Raw genomic sequence first — 25,099 nt, 5'->3', positions numbered from 1 at the left:
GTGCCGCCGCTGGAACTGTCGCATTGCACCGCATCGACCAAGAGCATCTTGCATCCCCGAGAAGCGCGCCGCCGTTGGAAAAAAGAGCAACTCAACGAGAAGAAGCGTGTCGCCGTCGCTGTGCCTGCCGTCACAACTCCGTAGAAAGGAGGGTGTCGCTGCTGGAACTGTCGCACTGCACCGCATCGGAGAGAAACGGGCCGCAATGAAGAAGAAGCGTGTCGCTGCTGCTGCCGTCGCAACACAGAAGAAGAAGGGTGTCGCCGCTGTGGTTGTCGCACTGCACCGCATCAGGAGAAGAATCTTGCATCAAGGTCGGAGCATGTCGCTGTCGCTGTGCCTCCCGTCGCAACTCCGAAGACGGAGGGTGTCGCTGCTGGAACTGTCATATTGCACCGCATCGACCAAGAGCACCTCGCATCCCCGAGAAGCGTGCCGCCGTCGGAGCTGCTGCCGTCGCATCTTGGATATGGCCGCTGTAGTTGTCGCATCAAGCGGAAGCTTCACGCATAGTGGAGAAGAGCGTCGCTGCTGCAGCTGTTGCCATCGCATTGTAAGGGTGTCGCCGCTGCAGTCCACGCATCGAACCAAGAGTTTCTCGCATCCCCGAGAAGCGCGCCGCATCTGGAAAATCTTCACGTCTTTATTTATTTGCACTTGACTTTGTCGCATTTCCCATCGCTGTGACATTGCTTATCGTGGAAGCGCAACGCAACTTAAGGTACATTGATGCAGAGTGTCGGATCTAGGAACTGAACTGAACTTGGCTTAAATCTACCATCTTATACGTGACTTACATGTATTGATATTACAAATAACAATGGCTTCTAAATTTTTTAAATAATTAATACTTAAAAAAAGTTATTGTAATTTATAATGGCAATAGCTTAAACTTTTGCAAATAACTTTTCTGAAGATTATGTTCAGTGTATTTTATTGTGACGAAAATCCAATAACAGAAGTGAAATATTAACATCTTTTTGTTTCATTTGTAATAAAGCTTGAAACATTGAGTGAACATATTTGAACCAGTTGTTGTTGAAAGGTTGCACAGATTGATGCTGTGTTGGCGCTGAGTAATGTTGTGATGGCAAACGAGTGATGCTGTGGAGTTCAGTGAGGCTGTGGTAGCGCATAGTGATGTTGTGGTGCCCCTGAGTGATGCTGTGGTGGTGCTGAGTGATGCTGTATGCTATGCTATGTTTTGCTATCCTATGTTTTGTTTTGTTATGCTATGATATGTTTTGCTATCCTATGCTTTGATTTGTTATGCTATGCTGTCTTTTGTTATGCAATGCTATGTTTTGTTATGCTATGTTTTGCTATGCTATGCCTTGTTATGCTATGCTAGGTTTCGTTATGCTATGTTATGTTTTGTTGTGTTTTATTATGCTATGCTTTGTTTTGCTATGCTATGTTTTGTTATGCTATGCTATGCTATGCTTTGTTGTGTTTGGTATGCTATGCTATGTTTTGCTATGCTAATATATGTTTTGTTTTGCTATGCTATGTTTTGTTGTGTTTTGTTAAGCTGTGCTAGGTTTTGTTGTGTTTTGCTGTTTTGTTATGCTATTGTGCTGTTGTGTTTTGTTATGCTGTTTTGTAATGTTATGCTATGCTATGTTTTGTTTTGCTATCCTATGCTTTGTTTTGTTATGCTATGCTATGTTTAGTTTTGCTATCCTATGCTTTGTTTTATTATGCTATGGTATGTTTTGTTGTGTTTTGCTATGCTAGGCTTTGTTATGCTATACTATGTTTTGTTATGCTATGCTATGTTTTGTTGTGTTTTATTATGCTATGCTTTGTTTTGCTATGCTATGTTTTGTTATGCTATGCTATGCTTTGTTATGCTATGTTTTGTTATGCTATGCTAAGTTTTGTTATGCTATGCTATGTTTTTTATGCTATATTTTGTTGTGTTTTGTTATGCTATTTTTTGCTATGCTGTTTTGTTATGTATGCTATGTTTTGTTGTGTTTTGTTATGCTAAGCAGTTTTGTTGTGTTTTGCTATGCTTTGTTTTGTTATGTTCTGCTGTTTTGTTATGCTATGCTGTTTTGTTATACTATGCTATGTTTTGTTTTGCTATGCTTTGTTATGTTATGCTATGCTTTGTTTTGTTACGCTATGTTTTGTTATGCTATGTTTTGTTGTGTTTTGTTATGCTATGCTATGTTGTGTTTTGCTATGTTATGTTTTGTTTTGTTATGCTGTTTTGTTTTGCTATCCTATGCTTTGTTTTGTAATGCTATGCTACGTTTTGCTATCCTATGCTTTTTTTGTTATGCTATGCTATGCTCTGTTTTGTTATGCTATGCTCTGTTTTGTTATGCTATGCTGGTGAGGTTGTGTGAGGATGTGTGAGGGTGAGTGAGGGTGAGGGTGTGTGAGGGTGAGGGGTGTGATGGTGAGGGAGGATGTGTGAGAGTGAGGGGGTGTGAGGGTGAGGGTGTGTGAGGGTGAATGAGGGTGAGAGGTTGTGAGGATGTGTGAGGGGGTGAGTGTGTGAGGGTGGGGGTGTGTGAGGGTGAGGGGTTGTGAGGGTGAGTGAGGGTGTGTGAGGGTGAGGGGGTTGTGAGGGTGTGTGAGGGTGAGAGGGTGGGTGAGGATGTGTGAGGGTGAGAAGGTGTGTGAGGGTGAGAGAGGGTGAGGTTGTGTGTGAGGGGGTTTGAGGGTGAGGGGGGTGAGGGTGTGTGAGGGTGAGGGTGTGAGGGAGGGTGAGGGGATGTGAGGAAGAGGGGATGTGAAGGTGAGGGGATGTGAGGGTGAGGGTTGTGAGGGTGAGGGGGTGTGTGGGTGAGGGGGGAGAGGTGTGAGGGTGAGTGAGGGTGTGTGAGGGTGAGGGTGTGATGGTGAGGGTGGGTGAGGGTGTGAGGGTGAGTGAGGGTGGGTGAGGGTGTGAGGGAGAGTGAGGTTGGGCCACAGTGTCTCTGAAAGCAGTTGTTTTCATTTACTTGGCGCAGGTTCAGATCCGATAGAATGAAATGATACGGGCTAGGCGCTTTCTTCCACCGTGAAGCCATCCCAAGAGCCGTTTTAAAGTTAACAGGAGAATTTCCCCCATGCTGTTCTCATCGGTCATTCCGCGAGATGTCTGTTCTCCGAGCGCTCACTCAGTACATTCCTACACATTCGGGATTGCAAAATGGTATGTTTCCGTTGACACAGTAAGAGCACGCTTCAATAAGGCACCTCGTGCTTGCACAAATCTTCCCCCCCCCCCAAAAAAATGTTCCTTGCGTGCCGTGATGTGACACATTGAACTTCCACCTAGCAAAAGCATTGTTGTTGTCAGAGTGACTTTTAACATTTCACAATTTGTGCTCAAATTAAGTTATAATTATTTGTAGCAAGTAGGTTTTACGATTTTTTTAAATGAGTGCTGCAAAATGACGTCACCGAAACTTTTCTTGGTTCTTGAGACCAATTTTCTCACGGAGAGTTTTTGTCGCCAATTTCATCCGAAAAAGCTGTACTACTATTTAGGCACATGCATTGTTCCACTTTAAATCAAAACAGTGTGAAATTTACCTTAAAATACTTTTAGACATGTTACAGTCCATGAACGCATTTTGCGTTTCCAGAGCTGAATTAAAGTGAAAATGTCAGTGAAGATCTCGGCATTGCGCGGCGGCGGTGGGGGGAGGGGGAACGGGGGTGGGGTGTGTGTGTGCGTGTCTGTGTGCTGGGTTAAAGATGAGAGCTGAGTAAAATTAACAAAAAGAGGGTTATATTGGAGAAGCCTGTGTTAGGGAGCAGGGAAAGTGCACAAGACCAATTTTCTCACGGAGAGTTTTCGCCGCCAATTTCATCCGAAAAAGCTTTACTACTATTTAGGCACATACATTGTTTCACTTTAAATCAAAACGGTGTGAAATTTACCTTAAAATACTTTTAGACATATTACAGTCAATTAATGCATTTTGCGTTTCCAGAACCGAATTAAAGTGAAAATGTCAGTGACGCTCTCGGCATTGCGCGGCGGGGGGCGGTGTGTGTGTGTGTGTGTGTCTGTGGGCTGGCTTAAAGATGAGAGCTGAGTAAAATTAACGAAAAGAGGGTTATAGTGGAGAAGCCTGTGTTAGGGAGCAGGGAAAGTGCACTCAGAGATAGGTGGTCAGGACTAGGCCATATCAGTCTCTCGGCATTGCGTTGGGGGGGCGGCTTCCTTTGAAGACTGATGCGGGGGCGTGGGAGCGGCTTCTTTTGAAGTCTGATGCTCAGACAGATGGTGTGCGATGTGGCTGGGATATGCAAGCGCCTGGCTCACATGAACTGTACCCGATCCGCAGGCAGTTTAGGTAGACTTTTGAAAGTCCATACTATAATCTCGACAAACAAGCATTGCTAAAGCAATGCTGTAGGTCAAGACCTAAAAATGTGGTGTGATTCACACATCTGTAGTTTAGATTTTGAATTTAATTTTGTACTTTAAGTGTGTGTAATGTACACAACACAAAGGTATATTACCAAATGCACAGTATTAAGATAACCAAACATTTGTGAGTCGGCTCCACAATCTTTAACACATTTTCAACAATCCAAAGAAGAAGATATATTCAAAAAGACAAAGTGCAAACAATGTGCAAAATTAAAAGAAAGAAACCTCCAAAGTAATCTCCATCCATCAGCTTTTTTTTGAAGAAATCTGTTTCCACCTGGACCTCTCCATATTCAATGAAGTACATCTTGTTTCCAAATGACCCTTCCAAAAAAACAATATCTCCGGCCTGAAACATTTCACACTGAAGATTCTTGATTATATCATTTAAAATATTGGTATCGACTTTCTGGAACAAGGGTGCGTTCCTCACAAGGCGGATACATAGGTGGATCATAACTTCCTAAATAGAGAAACACAATAGTTTCAGGGTAAGAACAACTTAATGGCTTTGTTTTTTTATTTACTTGTTTTGCTACAAATATAGTTTTATTTTTTTTATGCATTCTCAATTGATGGTTAATGCTTACATTCTTCTTGATAGAGTATGCGTTACTGAATGTGTAAATTTCAGGCCGTATACAGACCTTTCAGGAAAATCTCTGCTGATATTTTGAGGGAGACAATATTTACCACGCAGTCTTTACCACGCAGTCTTTACCACGCATTACCATTTCGACACAGCCATTGCCACAAAATGCCTTTACCACAAATTGACTTTACCACACAAGTCTTCACCAAGCATTGCCTTTACCACGCAAGTCTCTACCATGCATATGGCTTTACCGCACATATGTCTACAATGAAAATGTAAGTATATATCAGGAAAGTGAAACCCCTTACATTTAAATATCTATATATAGAGATATATAGATATTATGTAGCAGATTGCAGCTCCTCCCGGGAAATCCGCTCTTACTCTAGTGGCGCTCAAGGGCCGGTAGAGGCACAGCCAGCAATTGTATTTTCGTGAAGATGAAATAACAGCGTGCTCTCAGTTGAATATTTACGATCAGCAGGTCTTTATTCCAATGTTGTTACGCGGTTCGAGAGATAAAACTCTCTTGCTCACACACTGGGCGTTTGTGACAGGGTGCATTACATAGTCGCCATGAGTATACATAGAAAGAGGACTGTACACATTATTCACGGTCGCCATCTTGGACTCTGTCTTTGTTGCATTAACATCATGCATTATTTTACGTATTCAATTCATACAAGAATTAAAAGGTATAGTTCAAAAGCATTTCATACACTTCATAATGTAGAAAATATATGTAATTCCTTGAATACCATCCTAGTATTCATTCGTTAAGTACATGCGAACTTTTGTTTTCTAATGCGGACCAGAGAGGTCCAAGTGTGCCTAACTATCGTGGGCATGTAGGTTAGCGCTTGCGGTGTGTGAAAATAGAAGTGCTAAGCTTAATGTCAAGCTGCTACCTTATGAATGCGCTGGGTATTGTTTAGAGTTTGCAACACGGGCTCCTCGCCAGACCCCGAATTAGGGCATACTCTTAGACACCTGGTCGGTGTGACTGCGTAACACACGTGACGCCTAGTGGCATAATACATAGTATTTTTTTATGCAGTCCTAGGTTACCCGCGATAGCTAAACGCCTGTATCCTCAATACTAGCGCCCTGTGGCACTGGTGGGTGGATATATAAATTACCTTTATTCTCAATACCAGTGTCAAGTGGCAATGATGGTAGCGCCCCATTGCACGGGTGGATGGATATCTTAAATACATGTATCCTCAATACTAGCACCAAGTGGCAATGACAATACTGGTGTCTAATAGTGTGACAACTAGTTCCGAACATAGCTCTCCAGTTCAGTGCAAGGCAGACTATGCAAAATCTATACTACTATAATAAAGGAAGAACTTTGAGGCTTTGAGGCAAGTAAACTCGGGAACCACAGCGCCAATCCACACACCCGATACACCGTTGTAATCGTTAGGGTGTGCAGATGGTTATAGGCTATATACATTTTTTAAAAAAACGTTATTTAAAAAATGTACATTAAAAAAAAAGTAGTCCCTCCGAAGTAGAGCCGGCCGCGACGTGCGTGCTCACGTCAGGAGCGCGACGAGGAGCGGCGGACATGGCGTGGGGGAGGAGCGGTGACGTGAGGAGCAGCAGACAGGCCGGAGAAGCGGTGACCAGCGGCGGTGAGGTGAACAAGCAGCGGACAGGCGGGAGGAGCGGTGAGGTGACTAGCAGCGGACAGGCGGGAGGAGCGGTGACCAGCGGCGGGGAGGAGCGAGGAGCGGCGGAGCAGTAAACTGAGGAGCGCGGGGGAGGAGCGGCGCCTGAGGTAAGGGGACCCACCGACAATGTCGGGGCAGGCGGGGGACGGGCCGGGCGGGGGCCCGGGCTTCTGGACAATGTCGGGGCGGGCAGGGGGCGGGGAAGCCTGATTGCTCCCGGACAAGGTCGGGACGGGCTGCTAGTAACAAAATAAATGTGAAATGACGTGAAGATGTGAAGAAAGTGACGAAGATAAAAGTATCTTATCTATTTCTTCCTTGGTGCTCTCCAAGTGGTATTGAAGAAAAGGTTAGGTGGCCCGTGATTGTGCTTGTGATAAATAAGTTGGGCCCCTTCCTTCCCTCCCATCGAGAAAGAGAAAAGAGAATGTGATTAAAATTAGAGTCCCTAGTACCCTTTTCTTTACAGGATTAAAAACATGTGCTATACATTTTCGATTTAACATTTACGTAGACATGGAAAAGAAGCACAGATTATGGTTTAGTATGAATCACACTTCAATCAGATGTGTTGCCGACTCCTCATCCTGGATATGTCCTTTCGGCTGCTTGGTTTTGAGGTCTAGAATCCATTTGGATTCCTTCCTCCTGAGGGCTGGTTCCCGGTTGCTCATCTATGACCCACATGTACCTGTTCTATCGCAAAATATCTCAACAAACTGCAATTGAAGAGATGAAATTCTGCGAAATGGCGTTCCACAGGATATTGGGGGTCCTTATTGGGAATGGCTCTAATGTGTTCCGTGGCTCTCTTTTTTACCATTAGGGTTGTGCTCCCAACGTACCTCTTGTTGCAGGGGCATTCCAAAATGTAGATGACATACGGGGTACTGCAAGTAAGGAACTGGGTTATTTCCTTTTTCTGTTTCCTGTATGGAATGCTAAATTCTTTTATCATCCTGCTGTTCCTGCATGCTTTGCAGTGGCCGCACAGATAGAACCCTTTCAGGTTGTGTTGGCTACGTTCACTGCGTTCAGTTATGTCACTTTGCATAAGTTTGTCTCTGAGACTTCTACTCTTGCGATAAGTAATCCTGGGTCTATCGCTGAGTTGGGGACTCACTATTGAGTCACTGGTAAGGATCTTCCGGTTGTGATTTAGTATCTTATGGATTTTATGTGATTCCCTGTTTTATGTAAGTACTGCTCTGGAGCTGGATGATTCATTTGTATCTTCCTTTGTTTTTTCTTCAAACGTGTTTTCTCTTGCTATAGTTTCCATTTTGGACACTGCTCTATGGAGAACCCATTCTGGATATGCCCTTTCTCTGAATCTTTGTTTCATGGTTTTCGCTTCTTTTTTTATATCCACTGGTGTCGCTGCAGTTCCTTCTTGCTCTCAGCAGCTCACCATAAGGAATGCTTCATTTGAGCGTATCTGGGTGGGTGCTGAGAGCATGAAGGATGCTGTTGCCTGCTGTTGCCTTCCTGAAGAGTTTGGTCTGTAAGGAGTCAGCAGTAGCTGTTACCTTCACATCCAGAAATTCTATTTTGTCTCTACTGTTGTTGTGTGTTAACTATGTTGTAGACGCTTTGATTTAACACGGTCACAAACTCTTCGGCCTCTTGTTCAATGCCTTGCCATACTATAAAGAGGTTGTCTATATAGCGTAGCCATTTAACCAATTTTGCGAAGTGGGCATTGTACTTGGCATCTTTTTGTATTTCTTCCTCCCACAGACCCAGGAACAGGTTCGCAAAGCTCGGCGCGAAGCTTGTCCCCATACAAGTACCTGTTGTTTGTTTGTATAGGTCACCGTTGAACATTAATATGTTATTCTGGAGGCATATGTCCAGCATTTTTGTATGTTCAAGATACATTATGTTTTTTTCGGCAAGATAGTGGGTGCATGCTTTTATTCCTTGTTTGTGCTCAATAATGGTGTAAAGTGAGCACACATCTAGTGTTAAAAACATATACCCTTCTTTCCATACTATGCTTTCAATTTTGCTTAAGAAGTCTTTGGTGTTTTTCACATAGGATGGGAGTCGCACTACATATTCCTGCAAAAAATGATCAACATATTTAGATACGTTTTCAAAAACACTCCCAATAGATGACACAATAGGCCTCCCAGGTGGGGCTTGTGGGTTCTTGTGTACTTTTGGGAGGAAGTATATTATGGGCATTTTGGGATAGTCTTTTTTGAGGAAAAGATATTCCTCCCATGTGATTATTCCTTGTTTTTGCCATTCAGATAGGGTGCTCCAAGTGTTCACAATACTTTCATTGTATGTCTTGGTGTTGCTTTTACAGTAGAAAGTCTCATTGTTCAATTGCCTCATGGCTTCTTTAATATACATCTCTCTGTCCTGTATGACTACATTCCCCCCCTTTGTCAGCAGGACAAATTATTATATTCTTATCACGGGCAAGGGAAGATATGATTTTCTTTTGTTTCAAGGTGAGATTGATTCCCTTCTGCTTAGCTTTGGACTGCTGGTGTTTGCATTCAAGTAGTGAGTTTGTAACTACCTCTTGGAATGTATCCAAGTTGTCATGCGGGTGAACGGGTAAAACACTGATTTGGGTCTGAATCTAGTGTTCGCAGCTCTATCTGTTGTCACGTCCCAAGTTTCCATGTCATCGTTGCCACCTGTGATCTCAACTATTTCATCATTACTCGCTAAAATGTGCATGGTTTGGAAAATATTTGCATCCCTTACTGTGAGTGTAGGCTGGCTTGGGGTTACGCTCATAACGATATCCTGACCTCTGTTGTTGTTTTTGAATGTGTGCCATTTTGTGATTTTGAGTTTTCTGATGAATTAGAACATGTCAATACAAGTTTCAGAGTAGTTCAAAATTTCTGTAGGGCAAAAGGATAGGCCAAGGCACAGGGTTTTCTTTTCAAGGAATGACAATTGTCGGCTCGAAAGATTGAAGATAGTTTTATTTACCATTTCTGTTTCGTTCATTGTTGTTGTCGTCTCCTGTAGCCCCCACGTCTGATTCCAATTGGCTCCAGTTCTTTTTCTCTTCTTGCCTCTTTGTTTCCGTCTTTTCCTTCATTGTTTACCGTGTCCTTCCCTCTTCCTCAGCCTCTTCCTTTTCCTCGATTTCCTCTACCCCTCTGGGTGGATGCTGGTGGGGGTGAGACTCTTCCCGATTGCCGCCTCTTCTTCAGCACTCGGAACTTGTTTAAAAAAGTGGCACACTTCGTGATTGCAGAGGCCGCCACACCCCCCGAAGGGGGGGGAGGCTCAAGGGCCGGCGCCATAACCCACGCCGAGACCCAGTGGAGGGAACCAGTTCTGGGCGCCCAAAAGCGCCCAGAAGCAGCAAGCAAGGCTTACTGCCTCCCGCGGGAACACTTTGGTGGCACCAAGAGACCCCCGACCAATGGGGGGGGGTCCTGCTAGGTACAAACCCGCCAATGGAAGAGCAGCACCTGGTTGGCGGGAAGAGAGAAAGGGGGGATATAAGCACCGCTCCCCCAGCTCGCTCCCACCTTCGTGGAGCGGGGGAGGCGGCGCACCTTCATTTTCTGGAGGACGATACCTTAGTGCTCAAGGCGAAGCTATGTCGGAGGAGATGGAAGAGAGCCCGAATTCCCAAGCGGTGTACTACCCAGCTAGCGAGGAGGCGAAGCCCTGCCAGTCTGGTTTGGGCTCGGAAAAGCGACAAGAGCAAACAAAGTAGGTGCGCCTGCTCCCAGCCCGAGCAATAACTTTTCCTGCGGAACCCTCGAGACGCTGCTTCTGGCTGCAGTGAAAACACCATTCATGCTGTGCCCCAGAGCCCACCGAACGGCCCCGGGCATGGAGGCGGCGGAGGCCTCCACTCTCAACCAGCAGGTCTGTGGGCCAGGAAGATCATCTCGGGCCGCATACCAGATAGCGGGGCCCAGAGGCGCACCCTTTGTGGTGGCCCAGTGGTCTGGCCAGGCGGGCACCAAGGGAGAACGGAAAAGCAGATGCCTGGCCGCGCAACAGTCCGGCCTGCGCAGGGATCCCTCAAGAATCTTCCGTAGCCCGGACAAATCTGGGCGGGAGGTTGGTGGACAGTAGAACGTCGCAGGAGTTCTACATGGAAGCGGAGCAGAGGCGGCAAGATGGCTCAGGGTGCGGAATGCGCAATGCTGAAACATGCGGCACCCTACAAATGACAGTTGAACCCGGCAAACCGGCGACCAGAAGAAGTGACCAGCTACAAGAAACAGAGCTGCCGGCCGAGGGAACGGAGGATGCCTTGCCTACCGCCGGGGAAAAAGACAGTGACGGAGAAGAAGAAAGCCTGGAGAGGAAGGCCACGGCTTAAGAGCCCCTACCAACCCCCAGACGTCGGGGGAAGAGGGAGCGCCGGGACAAGACAACAGACCGGGCAAGGTAAGGGATCAGACAAAAGGAGGGTGAGAGGGCTATTAAAATACATTACACCCTATTTCTTTTACTGGTTTAAGGGTGCTTGCTCACTGCGGTCGGCGCACAAAGGAGGGGTCGAGAAGTCACAACATCAAGGTGGGAATATGGCCGGAAATGAACGCCCCGCTGGCTTGCTAGGCAATTCCCCCCTCCAAAGCCACGAGCGCAAGTGCTTAGAGCAGATGTGGCACAAGGTGGAGTGGAAGGGCATAATGGCCAGAGCTCCCAACTTTGGAATATGGTACCAGGTTCGAGACTCGACGTGGGCTGAAATCACTGAATCGCCCCGTACATTAATGTGTCCATAACCGGTGTTTATGAAAAGTGCCGGTGTTAAGGAATAGGTGCCGGCACCGAACCCCCGAAACTACCAGCGCACTGCAATAGTTAGGTCTATAGTTCCGGGCTGACCTCTCAGCTCGAATTTTCGGGGGTGCCAGTTACAGCGTCCTACCACCCCTGTCCCCGTGTTAGACTCCCAACCCCACCCAGAATAAACGAAATAGAAAAGGACCCATCACGTAAGGGGAGATTAGGAGACCTCCACCGCGAAGGGGGTTTAAGTAGCAGGCGAGCAGCGCAGGAAGAATTTAAAATGAGGAAAGTGCCCCGGGTAGCTTTGTGCTAATACTGGTCATAAACATCTAAGGAAAAAGCCTAACTGATGATGCGCATGCACGGCAGGCTGGGAATTCCGTCAGGTAACATGAACAACTGAGGGAGTGGGGTCTCAAGCAACGCCGAAAGATGTGTAGCTAATGGTCCAGATAGAGCATTCCGTTTAAAAACAGTCACTGTTTTTAAATTCAAAAGTATGAAGCTGTGAATGCGAGGACCGCATTGTACTAGAAGAATCTCAATGCCTATGAAGAGCTAGATCATAAAACCGTCATCACGATAAAGATGTGAAAAGATGCATTAATTCGGGGGGCGTGGCCAAGATGGCGAGGTGAGCGGACGCTTCTTCCCGCAGCTCCCCCAGCCCGGCTAGGCTCGAGCCCTTTTCCTTCAGCTCTTCTCCCCCCGCTGATGCTCAGCGGCTGAGAGGAGTGTGGCGGAGAACCTGGTGCACGCATTGATGCCGCTTTGGCCCTGATCGCTCCGGTGGAAGCACCTCAGAAGACCGATTGAAGATCGAGAGACGACGGAGCGCCCGGGAGGCGGAGCGTATCGGAGTGCTGTCCATGCGCCTCGGCTGGGCCTAGTGCTGAAAGTTGGCGATCTAGGTGGAGACCGTCCCGGCGCTCGACGGAGGTTGAAGGAGGGCTATCGGCTGGGTGGCCCGCTAAGCGGGGGACTCTGAGTGCGTGCCCTGGTGCTTGGACCTGAGGCGGTGGCCTCCTGTATGGCGAGGACCCCGGTCCGGGGGTTGGAGGACGATCGACTTGAGACCGGGGCCAGATCTGCCTACTCTGCTAAGTAACCGAGCGGCCCCGGTTGTGGAACTTTCCGGATTGCCTGGTTTCTGGAGTGGCCCGGTGGTGTCGCCGGGCTCGAGCGATCTGCTTGGCCCCACCCAGCCGCCATTTTGTCCTCGAGGTGTCGTTGGCCTCCTCCGGAGTCCCTTGAAGGCAGTTTCCTGCACCCTCCGCCTCTACACAGCTATCTCCCAGTGGCGGAGCGTACTGACCGGGGTCCCCCCGGCATAGGTTCTGGCTGCCATCTCGACTGGGCGCCCACGGCTTGTTGTGCCCGGACCGACCCGCCATTTTGTCGTCTGTGGCGCAGGTCCCCGGCCTTGCCGGGAGCTCCCCATAGCGAGTACTTGCTGGTGGTTGGACATTCTCCGGAGCGGTCGGGCCTGTGCCCGCTCTTCACTTGAGGGCTATAAATAGGGGGTTGTACCCAACTAATGTCACTGGGACGTGGGTGATCAATGTAATAAGAGGAAGGAGTCCCAGTAATCAAAGAACAATTTACAAGGCAAAAAATAAATCAATCAAGAAACAAATCTGTTCACATTGTTTTAATCACAATGTGAATGTTTATAGCAAATATATAACGTATCCTAACACGTAAACATAGTTCGTGTAGTGCCCCAAATATAGTGGAGAGACAGGGGAGGGGGAGTGATCCTGTGAGGAAATAGTGGAGGGAAGGAGAAAGAAAAAGTTTTGTAGTGACAATTAAATCAGTCAATATGCATCATTTGTCCATACTACACAGTGTGTGTAGAAATGGGGACCACAAGGTTCAATTTGTTATTTCAACAGAACAGCATACTCCACAAAGTTCAGATAATGAAGGCGTTAGGGCGTGGAGTTGATAATATGAATAGTTGTCGACGTTTCGACCCTCTATTGTGCAGGTAGAGTTGCTATCCTTGCTGTGGGGTCTTCATCAGGACAAGGGTGGGGACACACCTATTCAATGTAAATATATAAATTAATATTGGGAAATGAATTCCTATATTGTTCCGAGGGGAAAGCACATCAGTATTAGCATAAGGTCATAGGGGACAGAATCATTCCTGTGCCACAAAATTAGAGCGAGTATATTCATACGCCACACAGTTAATATGGGTATAGTTAATAGACTCAGTGCATATTTAGTGCACCTTAAATAAAAAACAATTGAAATTGCGCTAAATCAGTTGATTACATCAAGGAGTTTCTTTGGGAAAAAGATGGGAGTGTAGCCAGTCCGAAGTGGGCGGCAGCAAACGGACATTTCAGTACCCACTGGCTATGGAGTAAAATTAGCTCAAGGTAATGGTAAGACCGAGCACTTATTCGATGTTAGCAAGTCAAAATAAACTCACCACAAAGTAGTATAAACTGGACCGTGGTACCGTCTAACGGCGTGGTCCGAATGAATCGTCTATGTTAGAAAAAGCTGTTGATATACAATGAGGGCGGGCAATTAGACAAGTTTGAGTATACAGTATTTGGTGGTAGAATCTAAAATAAGAGTGGGGAGCTTACCACGAAATAGTATCATGACGACCCCAATTCAATTTAGTGACGTGGTCCGAAGTACCAGCAATTATAGCGGAGCTGGGGAGTGTAAATACAGAGGACCAGAATTAAGCAGAGGAGAGGCTAGCAATACCACATCCATTAAGGTTAGTTAGGGAGTTGCACTCACCAAGAGGACGCGATCAAAATAGGATCGTAAGGGGGTCTGGCCAATTCACACGGGTGCTTCGTAGATTGTTCTAAAAGTAAAGGACCACAGTCTTAGCACAGGGAAGGCTGGCTATGCACCGCCAGTCAAAGTTAATTGGGGGTTGAACTCACCAAGCAGAAGCGATCAGAGTACGACCGTGTGAGGTCCGGTTCAGTCGGACAGAATGCTTCGTAGAATAAACTGCAGGTAAAAGCGGGAAACAATGTTGAGAAATACCCATCAAGGGGTAATTATTTCAACAGGCATCCAACAGCTAAGAAAAGCGCTTACCGGGTTAGAAATCAATCACGTCCCGCAACGAGCAAGGTTCGCAATGGCGATGCTCAGTTCCGGGTTTGGAGATATCTCCATAGCAATGGGATCACGTGGTGCAAAGCACCCGTGTGAACATAGTGAAAAGACTGCAGTTACGGCCAAAATGCCGTAACGTTGCAAGTCAATCCATTGATACACGATCTAATGATTGGACCGAAAATTGGTAAATTACATCTAAATTACCCTGATTGTACAGAGTCAAAGGAACGCAGTGTGGATGTTAATACAAAAGCGTATCTATTAACTGTTACTATCCGCCAGTACAGGGACTCACTAAACTCTCAATCGAGTGAGGATGATGTGCCTATATCACACTGGAATAGCTTGACAGTCTAATCATTCAAGAAAAAACATTCACAGAAAAACAACATGTAACACTTTTGAGTAGACGGTATGACAATGGATGTAGTTAAGTTAGATGGTAACAGTGTCGTAACAAGGCGTAGCGTACCTCCCACATGTGGGTAAAGGCCACAGGTCATGTAGATCCTCAAAGGTAATATCAAACATATATAATATTAACCATACTGTGAGTAGATGGTAAGTTGCGTGGCGAACCTCTCACAAGAGGGTAAAGGCCCTTCAGCAACATGTAAAACTTTTGAGTAGACGGTATGACAGTGGATGTAGTTAATTTGGATGGTAACAGTGTCATTACAAGGCGTAGCGTACCTCTCACATGAGGGTAAAGGCCACAGGTCATGTAAATCCTCAAAGACTAATATCAAACATATATAATAGTAACCATACTGTGAGTAGATGGTAGGTTGCATGGCGTACCTCTCACAAGAGGGTAAAGGCCATCCAGGATCTCATTACCGGTTGATAGTTATATAAATACAGAGTCGCATACTACTCAGCACAGGATAAAGGCCACATGAGATTTATATATGTCTTAAAGAGCTGCATAACATTAAATTCAAGTAAGTGATAAGGTTGCCAGTTGTGAGAAAGAGCTATCTTGTTCATTGAGCCCATTCTCAATGGAATCAAACCTTAACATCCATTTCAGCTCCCGAATGTTCAAAATATTCGCGATATTACCACCCCGGGGTCCTAAGGCGGCTTTTTCAAGGATTACCCATTTCAGACTATCCGGTGTGTGACCGGCTGCGGAGAAATGTTCGACCAAAGGTGCACCTGGTGCTAGGCACCTGATCCTACTCATATGCTGAAGGATCCTGGCCTTTGCTTTCTGCTGCGTCTGACCAACGTATATCATCGAGCATGGGCATAGGATGGCGTATATAATGTTTGATGAATTGCAGTTGGTGTGTGTTCTCAGCGGGATTTTATGATCGCGATAAATGAATTCCTTGGTCTGGATGACACTGTCGCATGCCTTGCACTGACCGCATCTGAAATGGCCCACTATAGCAGGCAGGTTCCAAAGGGTTGCGACCGTGGGGTCATCTCTAGTCTTCAGAAAGGAACGAACTACATGATCTTTTACACTACGTGCTTTTTTGAATGCATGTAGAGGCGGGTTAGATTGCTTGATGTCATCTGATATCAATTCCCAGTGGCGGTTGATGATGCGTTTAATTTTATTACTCTGGGTGTTAAAAGTGGTAACGCATACAATCCGTTCTTGCTGATCGTCCTTATCAGTTTTGGGGGTGAGCAACTCCTCACGGGGATAGAACCAAGCTCTTTTCCTTGCTCGCTTGAGTAGTTGTTTGGGATATCCCCTGCTCAACAGTCGTTGTTTGAGTTCTTCAGATTCGGTGAAGTAATGGTCCTTGTTGGAACAATTCCTGCGGATTCGCAGGAATTGCCCAAACGGTAAATTGTCTCGCAACGCTCTGGGGTGGTGACTGTTATAGTGTAATAATGAGTTCCTTTCGGTGGGCTTACGATAAAGTGTAGTTAGTAAGTGACCTGAACATTCATAGATGGTGAGATCAAGGAAATTGATTCTGTGGCTATCTGATTCAATCGTGAATTTAAGGTGTCCCGATTGGTTATTTAGCCAACCAAAGAACAGCATTAGTCCCTCCAAGTCTCCATTCCAGATTAGCAAGTTGTCATCTATATACCGCATCCAGAGACCCAGCTGGTCTCTGAATGGGTTGACTGGATTGAGAATAGTATCCTGTTCGAAGGCTGCCATATACAAAATGGCCACATCAGGAGCAAAGGGCGCCCCCATTGCAACTCCTGAGGTTTGAATATAGAATTTGTCTCTGAATATGAAAAAATTCTTTGTCATCGCTATGCGTAATAGGGCAACAATGAACTCAGTTGGTACTTGAACCGGTGCCGAGCGTTGGTTCAGGCAGCGTGTGATGACCATTAACGCCTCATGTTGGGGAATCGACGTGTAGAGAGATACAACATCACAGGTGGCAAGTCGTTGTTTTGAGGGATCAAATGCAGAGTTTTCAATAATATTGATGGTGTGCATAGTATCCCGGAGATATGCAGGAGTGTCTTCCGCCAATGGTTTCAGGAAGAAATCAATATATTTCCCAAGCGGCTCATGCATGGAGCCACACCCCGAAACAATGGGATGGCAGGGGGGGCTACCATGGACTTGTGAATCTTTGGCAAAGTATAGATGGTTGCAAGGCGTGGATACTTCTTGTTCAAGAAGTTAAACTCTAGTTCTGATAAAAAACCTTGTTCGAGACCCGCTTGAGTTAACTCCAAAATTTCGTTGGCGATAGTCTTTGAGGGATCTGATCTCAGTTGCTGATAGCTGGTTCCATCATTCAATTGTCTCAAAATTTCGGCCTCATAGGCGGTGACGTCCTGCACCACGAGGTCACCGCCTATGAGTCCGAAATTTTGAGACAATTGAATGATGGAACCAGCTATCAGCAACTGAGAGAATTTTGGAGTCTTTTGAATGTCAGCCGTTAGACCAGCTAGCTCTATGGCTACCTATATTCTCCAGTGGTGTAGGTAGTTTCTGGCAACCACTGAACTTGACAACCCTGATTCCTCGGGTAGTGTGGAAACAATACAGTATCTTTGGCTCAGTCACTCATGCTTGCTTTTCTCAGAATACATAAAATGACGATTAGAACAGTTTCTATAATTATTTATTGGTCAAGCGTCAGTCTAGTATGCAACAAATTAGATGTGACACACAAAAGACAGGAGCAGACAAATGTAATCCCTAGTACCAATATCGTAAAAAGTACATACATTTCTACCATAGTGCTAATAAGATTAATAAAAGGACATTACATAAAACAATAGCATGGACGTACTCCTACGATGTGTAGCCTAACTAACTGTGCCTCGCCTAGAGGTGTTAGTGAAGACTGAATGTGTAAGTGCTAGGATATGTCCTAATGCAACCTAATGGAGTCAAGAATTCCCCGGGGAAGTGCTAACCCCTCACCTGATGGTTCTGACTGAAGGACCCCGTCTCTGCATTGAGGATGGCACCCCGCAAGGGATGTGGCATCTCTGCTTGTCGAAGAATCATCCGGCAGAGCTTCGTGTCAGCTTGGGAGGAATCTTCCTCTGTCTTCTAATGGGGAGTGAGGGTCTTTTATACAAAAGTGGTCACTCAGGGTTTTTATAGAATTAATATGTTTTGAGAAATGTGCTAATCCCCTGCTAATGCTTTTTTATACAAACATGATCATGCACAGCTGTCTGTTGGCCATGGATGAAAAACAGCGGTGACCCTTGTACAGAATAAATCTACCGTGCCTGGGGACATGTTTATGTACGTTAGGGACAGGGATTTAAGATATGTTACCAAGAGCCTGATGTTGAAGACTCAGAAGTGAGCTACTAGATAAAAAGTCACCTGTGTAAGACCGGTAAGTTGTGTGGATGGGACAAATTGTATGTATTCGGTATGTATATAATGGGACTAACCTAAAGGACATGACACAGTGTTGAGTTAACATCAGGCCAGTGCTGGTGTTGACCAGGGTTTTTTGTAAAACAAGGGGGACCCAATAGGTAGCTATGGACCATGAGTATCAGTTAATTTACGAAGACAAAGGTCCTAAGCTTAAGCAACATTTCACAACGATACTATATAGACCACAATAGGCTGCTATATATTTATCCTTGCCCGGCCGGGCAGGGAATTTATTATAAATCAGATCAAGTGTTTAGAACTTTGAATACATTTGACAACAGACATTTTGTTGCAGTAAGGCACAGTCCTGTACCGTACTGAAAAAGTAAGAAGAAATGGGAAGAAAGAATAGTAGAAAGAAAGATTCTTCAGGCAAAGAGAGTGAGCAGTCTGGGCACTGTTTTAAATCAATGTTGTCAGTGTTTCCCAGAGTAGCACATACAAGCAATAGTATACAATAATGAACTGTATGTCTACTAAAAGGAGTCGACGTTTCGATCCCGTGCTCAAGTTACAAAGGGATCATCTTCAGGACTTAACAATATATTGACTGGTTTATGCCTGTTGGGGAGGAAAACAGGGAAAAAACAGAGAAATAATGCAAATTAGGTTGCTTTCAGGGGAATTGGGAGAAGTCAACTGAGCCACGTTTTGTACTTTCAAAGTTCGGAATCGCAGTGAAAATGTGTTGCCATCCGGCGTGTTACTTGAAATAAAACAATAGTGCTTTGTGCATTTATCTGCATGGGCGGTCTAGTTCGGGGTATACATTATAAAATAATGCAAGTTAAGTTGCTTTCAAGGGAAATTGGGAGAAGTCAACTGAGCCACATTTTATATTTTCAAAATTCGGAATTGCAGTGAAGTGGTGCCAACCAGCGTGTTACTTGAATTGAAACAGTAGTGCTTTGTGCATTTATCGGCGTGGGCGGTCTAATTCGAGATATACGTTGTCCTTGCTGGTGACTAGCTGGGTCCTCCATTTTGATGAGGAGGGAGCCAGCATGACCATGTGCTAAGTATTGCACTGATGTGCATTGTTGCGGTCTGGCAGTGGCATCTGGGTGTGGCGAGCAGCAGGATCTTGCGAAGTGGGTCAAAGTGGTTGCAAGGTGGGCACAGGGTGTGGCTGCTGCTGGATGGGCAAGAAACAGCCAACGTAAGGCTTAGGGCGGGAGGCAGCCGCTTACCTCTGCAGAGGTTGGAGGTAACCGCGGCGTCCGGATTCTCAGTGCGATCCGAATAGGCTGGATGGGGTAGGGTAACATGCAGCCCCCGGTCTGTACTATGATAATCATTGGTCTATACCTATGAAATATACATATAAAATGATTGTCATCATTCTTTGTATTGAAATATGGATATGTATGGCACATTACAGCTGCTGACAGGACTTTCTCAGTGATCCAAAGAACACCATCTAGAGATTCGGGAGACATACTGGCTGCAGTAGTCAGACCCGCTACCCTCCGTCTGACGGGTAAGTGTGCCATATAGAGTTGTAAACTTTAGATTTCCCAAATCGTGCACAATAACCAAACCCTTGTGAATGGATATTTGCAGAGATTGCACTTTTTTGTAGTATCTGAAGTTGGTGTGTAATATGCTCCAAACATAATCAGTGATTTCTGTGTTTATTTTGCACTGTCACATCAATCAATCAATTCATCTTTATTTGATCACAATCCTAATCATAAAAGAGACAATCAAAACACATAAAAACAATAAGTTAAAATATTCCATCATGTCATAAAATTTCATTATTAAAATCACATTACCATATAACACAAGTTGGCAAAGCAAAAAGTCATATTTGTTAAACAATCATAGTGGTCCTCTGAGTAATAGCCTTTTGAATATAGGTTGCAGTTAGATGAGTAATCCGCAGGTTCGGCAATGACTGTAAATAAGTTAAAGCTGCTCTAGTAAGGTGAAACGTTGCTTGTTTTAAAAACAGTACAAGATCAAACGTTCTCAGAAAGTCATACAATGTATAAAAACCCTAAAATGCAGTGTGCTTTGGGTCGAGAGTCCATCACAGAGGCATACAGATAAATTCCTAAAATAAAGACCCTGAGTGGGGAAAGCTATTAAAAAATGAACAGTGCCAAGCCTAAGCCGGCCCAGCAAGAACATATACCGTTGATTCACCCACTTCAGATATGGGGACAGGCCCAGGTTAGTTGGGACCTCTGCGTATGCTTGAACACTTTGCTTATTGTCCACCCTCTATATCCTGTGGTCTAAACAGTATGTTGAGAACTTTGCCTTCAGAGTTGCAGTAAAACTTGCTTTGAGACTACTAAGGTTCACATTTAAATCATCCTGAACATTAATTATGGTGTCACTTCATTCTGAAGTTGCTGGATCGAAGACCACATCTTCTGCTGAACACTCAAGTAGTTAGGTTCAGCAGCTGACATAACAGGGGATCTCAATACCACAAAGAACTGTGACAGGAGCTGGTGAGTTTGAATTTGCATTGCACATCTGCATGAAACATCTCAATGCTACAGTGCGAGCGGTCACGTGTAGGTTTACACTAACCAGGTCCCATGTGGAACATCAGATAGATACAAAGATCATTTTCCACAACCCTTATGTTATACCATATATATATATAGAAAATGCTTAACCTTTTGCAAACCCTGTGTTTCAGGTGCTGAGGACAATGAGTTGCTCGAGTAAGCTGAACTATCCACCAGTGGAGGGCGATGGGCAATCTCAGGAGAGAACCCAATCCTCCTCTAAGCAGCTATGCCAGCCCTAACCCCTACCCCCTACCCAAGAAGTGGAGGAGGAAGAAGATGAGGATGAAGAAAACAATCTGGTGCTGCTTATAGAGAAGGAGTCGGATTCTCAAGAGTGCATTGTCTGCCTACTGCACAAAACACCAAAGCCTACACCAGGTCCCGCCAGCATTGTGCCTCCCACTTCCCCTCTGAGGATTGCCCACTCACAGCAGTCAGCAAACCAGCAACAGAATTCACCTACTTCCAACACAGCCATCAACTTCCCACAGCCCTCACATGCTTCTCCTACACACTCCTACCATGACAGTGCCTCCCAGGCTTTCTCTCAAGCATCTGAGGAACCTAACACCCCAATACCCAGAACAGGTATCCCCTAGGCACCAATCTCCTCCCCACAGCCTACCAAGTACAACCCCTTCCAGTGCTGGTGGACCTGATGGTCATATCAGAGGCCAACCCATGTGGAAGGGGCTAACCGATGGTAAGGGTGGTCAGTAGGAGGATTACTTTTTCCAACAGCAGGCTGATGTGAGGCAAGTCATTCATGCCATTGGGGCTCCTCTGTCTGACATTTCAAACTAATACCGGAAATCCCTCACATGATTGACAGACAAACCTGTGCTTAGGACATGATTGAGAAATCTTACCAAGACATGGTGAGGAGGCAAAATGACATCACAGCAATTTATAGGGAAGAGAGTACAAGACACCATGCAAGGGCCATGAAGATAATGGGGAGCATGTTGGAATTGAACCAAAGTCTTCCTTCGCACAGAGGGGATCCAACACACTTACCTGAACCACAAATAACCATCCCTCTACGTACACAGGCACTGCCCCTCCAGCACATGCCTCCCGCACAGTCACGTCACCCCTGCCCAAACACATCCCCCACCTGTACAAGCACACTTGCACCCTGTACAAGCACTTCCCCCACCTGTACCGGCTTCCTCACCCCCTGTATGGGCACCTCCCCCATCTGTACAGCCACCCTTTCCACCTGCTCATCCACTAGCTATATCTGCAGAGGCACCACACCCACCCACACATCAGCAACAATACAGTAAACTCACACACAGAGATCCTCACCACCACAATTGGTAAGTCACAGGAGAGATCCCCCATGATCACTGAAAAATATGAATATCCCAAATATATGTAAACAAAAAAATATTCTTCACAAGTCAATACTGAGTTGCATAATAGTTGGTGGTGGTCAATTGGTTACTCCGGTTGTAGGCCACGTATGTGACAAAAATATGTGTGAGTAAGACATGTAGATTTGTAAGACCATCTGTGTAACAAGGTATCATGTTTAAAGCATAGCTAAAAACCTACCGATGTTGAATTCCATATCTTGAATCCAGCATATATAATGAACAGCACAAGATAGAGATGGTGAAAAGTATTTATATCTTAGGAAATAAATTAAATAAAAAACTGTCCACTAAAAAGTGAGAAATGAAACAAAATAAAAAGCTTCAGGCAGCATGGGTAAGGAAACTTGAAGGGGGTTGGGCAAAATAAATAAAACTTGTCAGGAAGCATCAGGGGAACCAGTCTAGGTGCATGGATGAAACAAAAAGTCTGCAGTCAAAACATGGTCAAGTCACTGGTAAATCTCACTGTCCTCCTTCTGCACAATGTGTAGATTGTCTGCTCCAGTGGACTCATCCTGGATAGCCGGTGTAGGACAAGACACCCTATAAGAGCGGGCAAAATGAGGGGTACAAAGGGTCGCAGGGGAAACAGTGAGGGAAGACTAACTGGGAGACATAACTATAGTAGTCTGTGTGGGCCTTGGGGACGACGCAGACAATACAGCTGCACCCAAAGAAGCGACAGAGGCATTAATGTTGCCTATTTCTCTGGAATGTGCTTCTTGGAAATTACAGAGTTCATCCCAACTCTCCTCTAAAGCCCAAGAGGACACATCCTGTTCAACTTCAGATGCCACCATCACTTCCTGGGAGGCAGCCACTGGGGTAAACTCACATGTAGGGGTTTCGGTAGAACATGAGGGGTGTGGGTTATCTGGGGCATATGTCTCACTCAGCTCTTCCAGGCCGGCACTTGGAGGGGGACTGGTGGCAGGGGGTGCAGCTGGAGTTAGAAAGGGGTTGGTGGCAGGCCCTAGTGGTGATGGGACCTGCCCTAGGGACACCACAACAGTCAAGTTCTTGTGGCCCAGGGAGGAAGCCACATTCCATTTGACCATGGCTGGTGGTGTCCCTATCAATGACACCATTCCCCCCTCATTCTCCTCAGCCACCATCCAGGCTGTTGCTGTGGATATTGAAGGATGCATTCGGGTGGCCTCACTACCCTGCCGAATGTTTGGGTCCCTTCTCCTTCTCATTTGTGGTATCCAGAGGAGATGCCCGCCTATGAGCTGAGGAACTCCTGCTCTGCCCCTGGTGCTGTCCTGTTGGTTCTTGGCCAGCCTGATCCACTGAAATAGATAGCAAACAATTATGCAGTTGGTGTACAATTCATAACAAAGCAGGTGACTATAAAAAGCCAGTGCTGACTTTGTACTTCTTTGATCCCACTAATCAACTATATGTTTCTTGGAACCAAAAGTATATGTACTATCACTATAATGTCCAGAATGTACTCACACAATGACATCTTTCTCAATTTTGGTCAGTATACTGCTCAGTATTTACTAACCCTCACCTGCGGCATTAGGACATGTGTGTTTCCTAACGTTTGAAACTTAGTAATCTTCCAATGTAAGTTTGCAAGTGGAGATAGGACACAGTTTGGATGGATATATCCACACCTAAAAGAGGATCCAGGATTATCCTGTAATGTGCAGTTTAAAAAGCTTTAAACATACTATCAAAAGTCATCTGTTGTGTGCCACAACATACATGGAAAATTGGGTGTACATAAATGAAACCATGCCTTGGATATGACTTTTACTAAGATGTCATTCTAAATATTGGAATATCCCTTGATAACATCAGACACTCTACACAGCAAGGGCCACACTTAGTATGTCAGGACAGCTTTGTTTGTGCTGTACACTTGTAATCACATCTGCATAGTAAGTACAGTTACCTAAATGTTAGAAATTACATGTCTGCCATGTTGAGAAGGTGTGTGTATTTTGTCCTCCTTTGATATGTTTATATCATTTTGAGTGAGACAAGTATCACAAAGTCAGTCTTTCTTTCATGGTACATAAATATAATATTTCACCTGAGAAAATAAATGTACACTCAAAAAACATGCATGATACAGCATCCAACTCCCAAAATCCTCGCATACCAACGCTAGACATTCTAAAAGCCATTACTTCACCATTACATAGAACAGTTATAAGGCCTTTAGTTCACTAGGCATGATAATGTAAGTACTTTGTTTCATTAAAATCCCAATGTAAGCGTACCCAGTTCTATGTATAACACTTCAAGTCCCAGAAAGCCCTCAGGAAACAGCATTCCACATGCTCCAATTATGCATAGGCCTTATATAAAGTGAAAAGTGACAGAAGACAGATGATGGTACATCTCGTTCACCACTCACCTCAGTTCATGCGCTAACCATGTCTCCGCTGCTCAAACTCCTCCAGCTGAGTATGGAGGTCGCCTAGGCTGCCTTCAGGACCCTCCTGTAAAGTTGGCTACGATGGGGCCTCCGTATGTGGGTCTGGGAGGACAGGCCAATAAATTCTGGGTCTTAATTCGGGCCCAGCGTCGCAGGTCCTCTCTCCTTGACACATCTGGACCTGCTGTTAGTACAAACCAACTGCAGTGCGCTGCAATATCTTGCCAGAATCCATTACGCACTTCAATACTCAGCTATTCCCCTAGGCCCCCATAAAGCTGAGGGTACTTATCGAGCACCCTCTTAGTTAGCATGTTCTATTTAGTTTCACTGAAAGGGGCTGCCTTGTCCTCAAGTCCCTCGGCTATGTTTGGGGCAGATGAATTAAACAGAGCAGCAGAATGGCAGGTGATCTAGCTTGGAGGTGAAGATAAA

At 45.3% G+C, this 25,099-nt stretch overlaps 1 protein-coding gene across 1 annotated transcript in view; it reads right to left on the bottom strand.

The window, feature by feature from the left end:
* Window positions 1-25,099, bottom strand: part of LOC147699006 (potassium/sodium hyperpolarization-activated cyclic nucleotide-gated channel 2-like) — a 1,915,905-nt gene that overhangs the window by 425,209 nt on the left and 1,465,597 nt on the right. Inside the window, exon 9 of the mRNA XM_086933539.1 lies at window positions 4,610-4,847. Coding sequence (XP_086789665.1) covers window positions 4,610-4,847 — 238 coding nt within the window. The remainder of the gene's footprint in view (window positions 1-4,609; window positions 4,848-25,099) is intronic.

Source organism: Lissotriton vulgaris, chromosome 8 (assembly GCF_964263255.1).
Source record: "Lissotriton vulgaris chromosome 8, aLisVul1.2, whole genome shotgun sequence".
NCBI lineage: Eukaryota > Metazoa > Chordata > Amphibia > Caudata > Salamandridae > Lissotriton > Lissotriton vulgaris.
The sequence above is the reverse complement of the archived record's forward strand: the minus strand, read 5'-3'. Positions and strand labels throughout refer to the sequence as shown.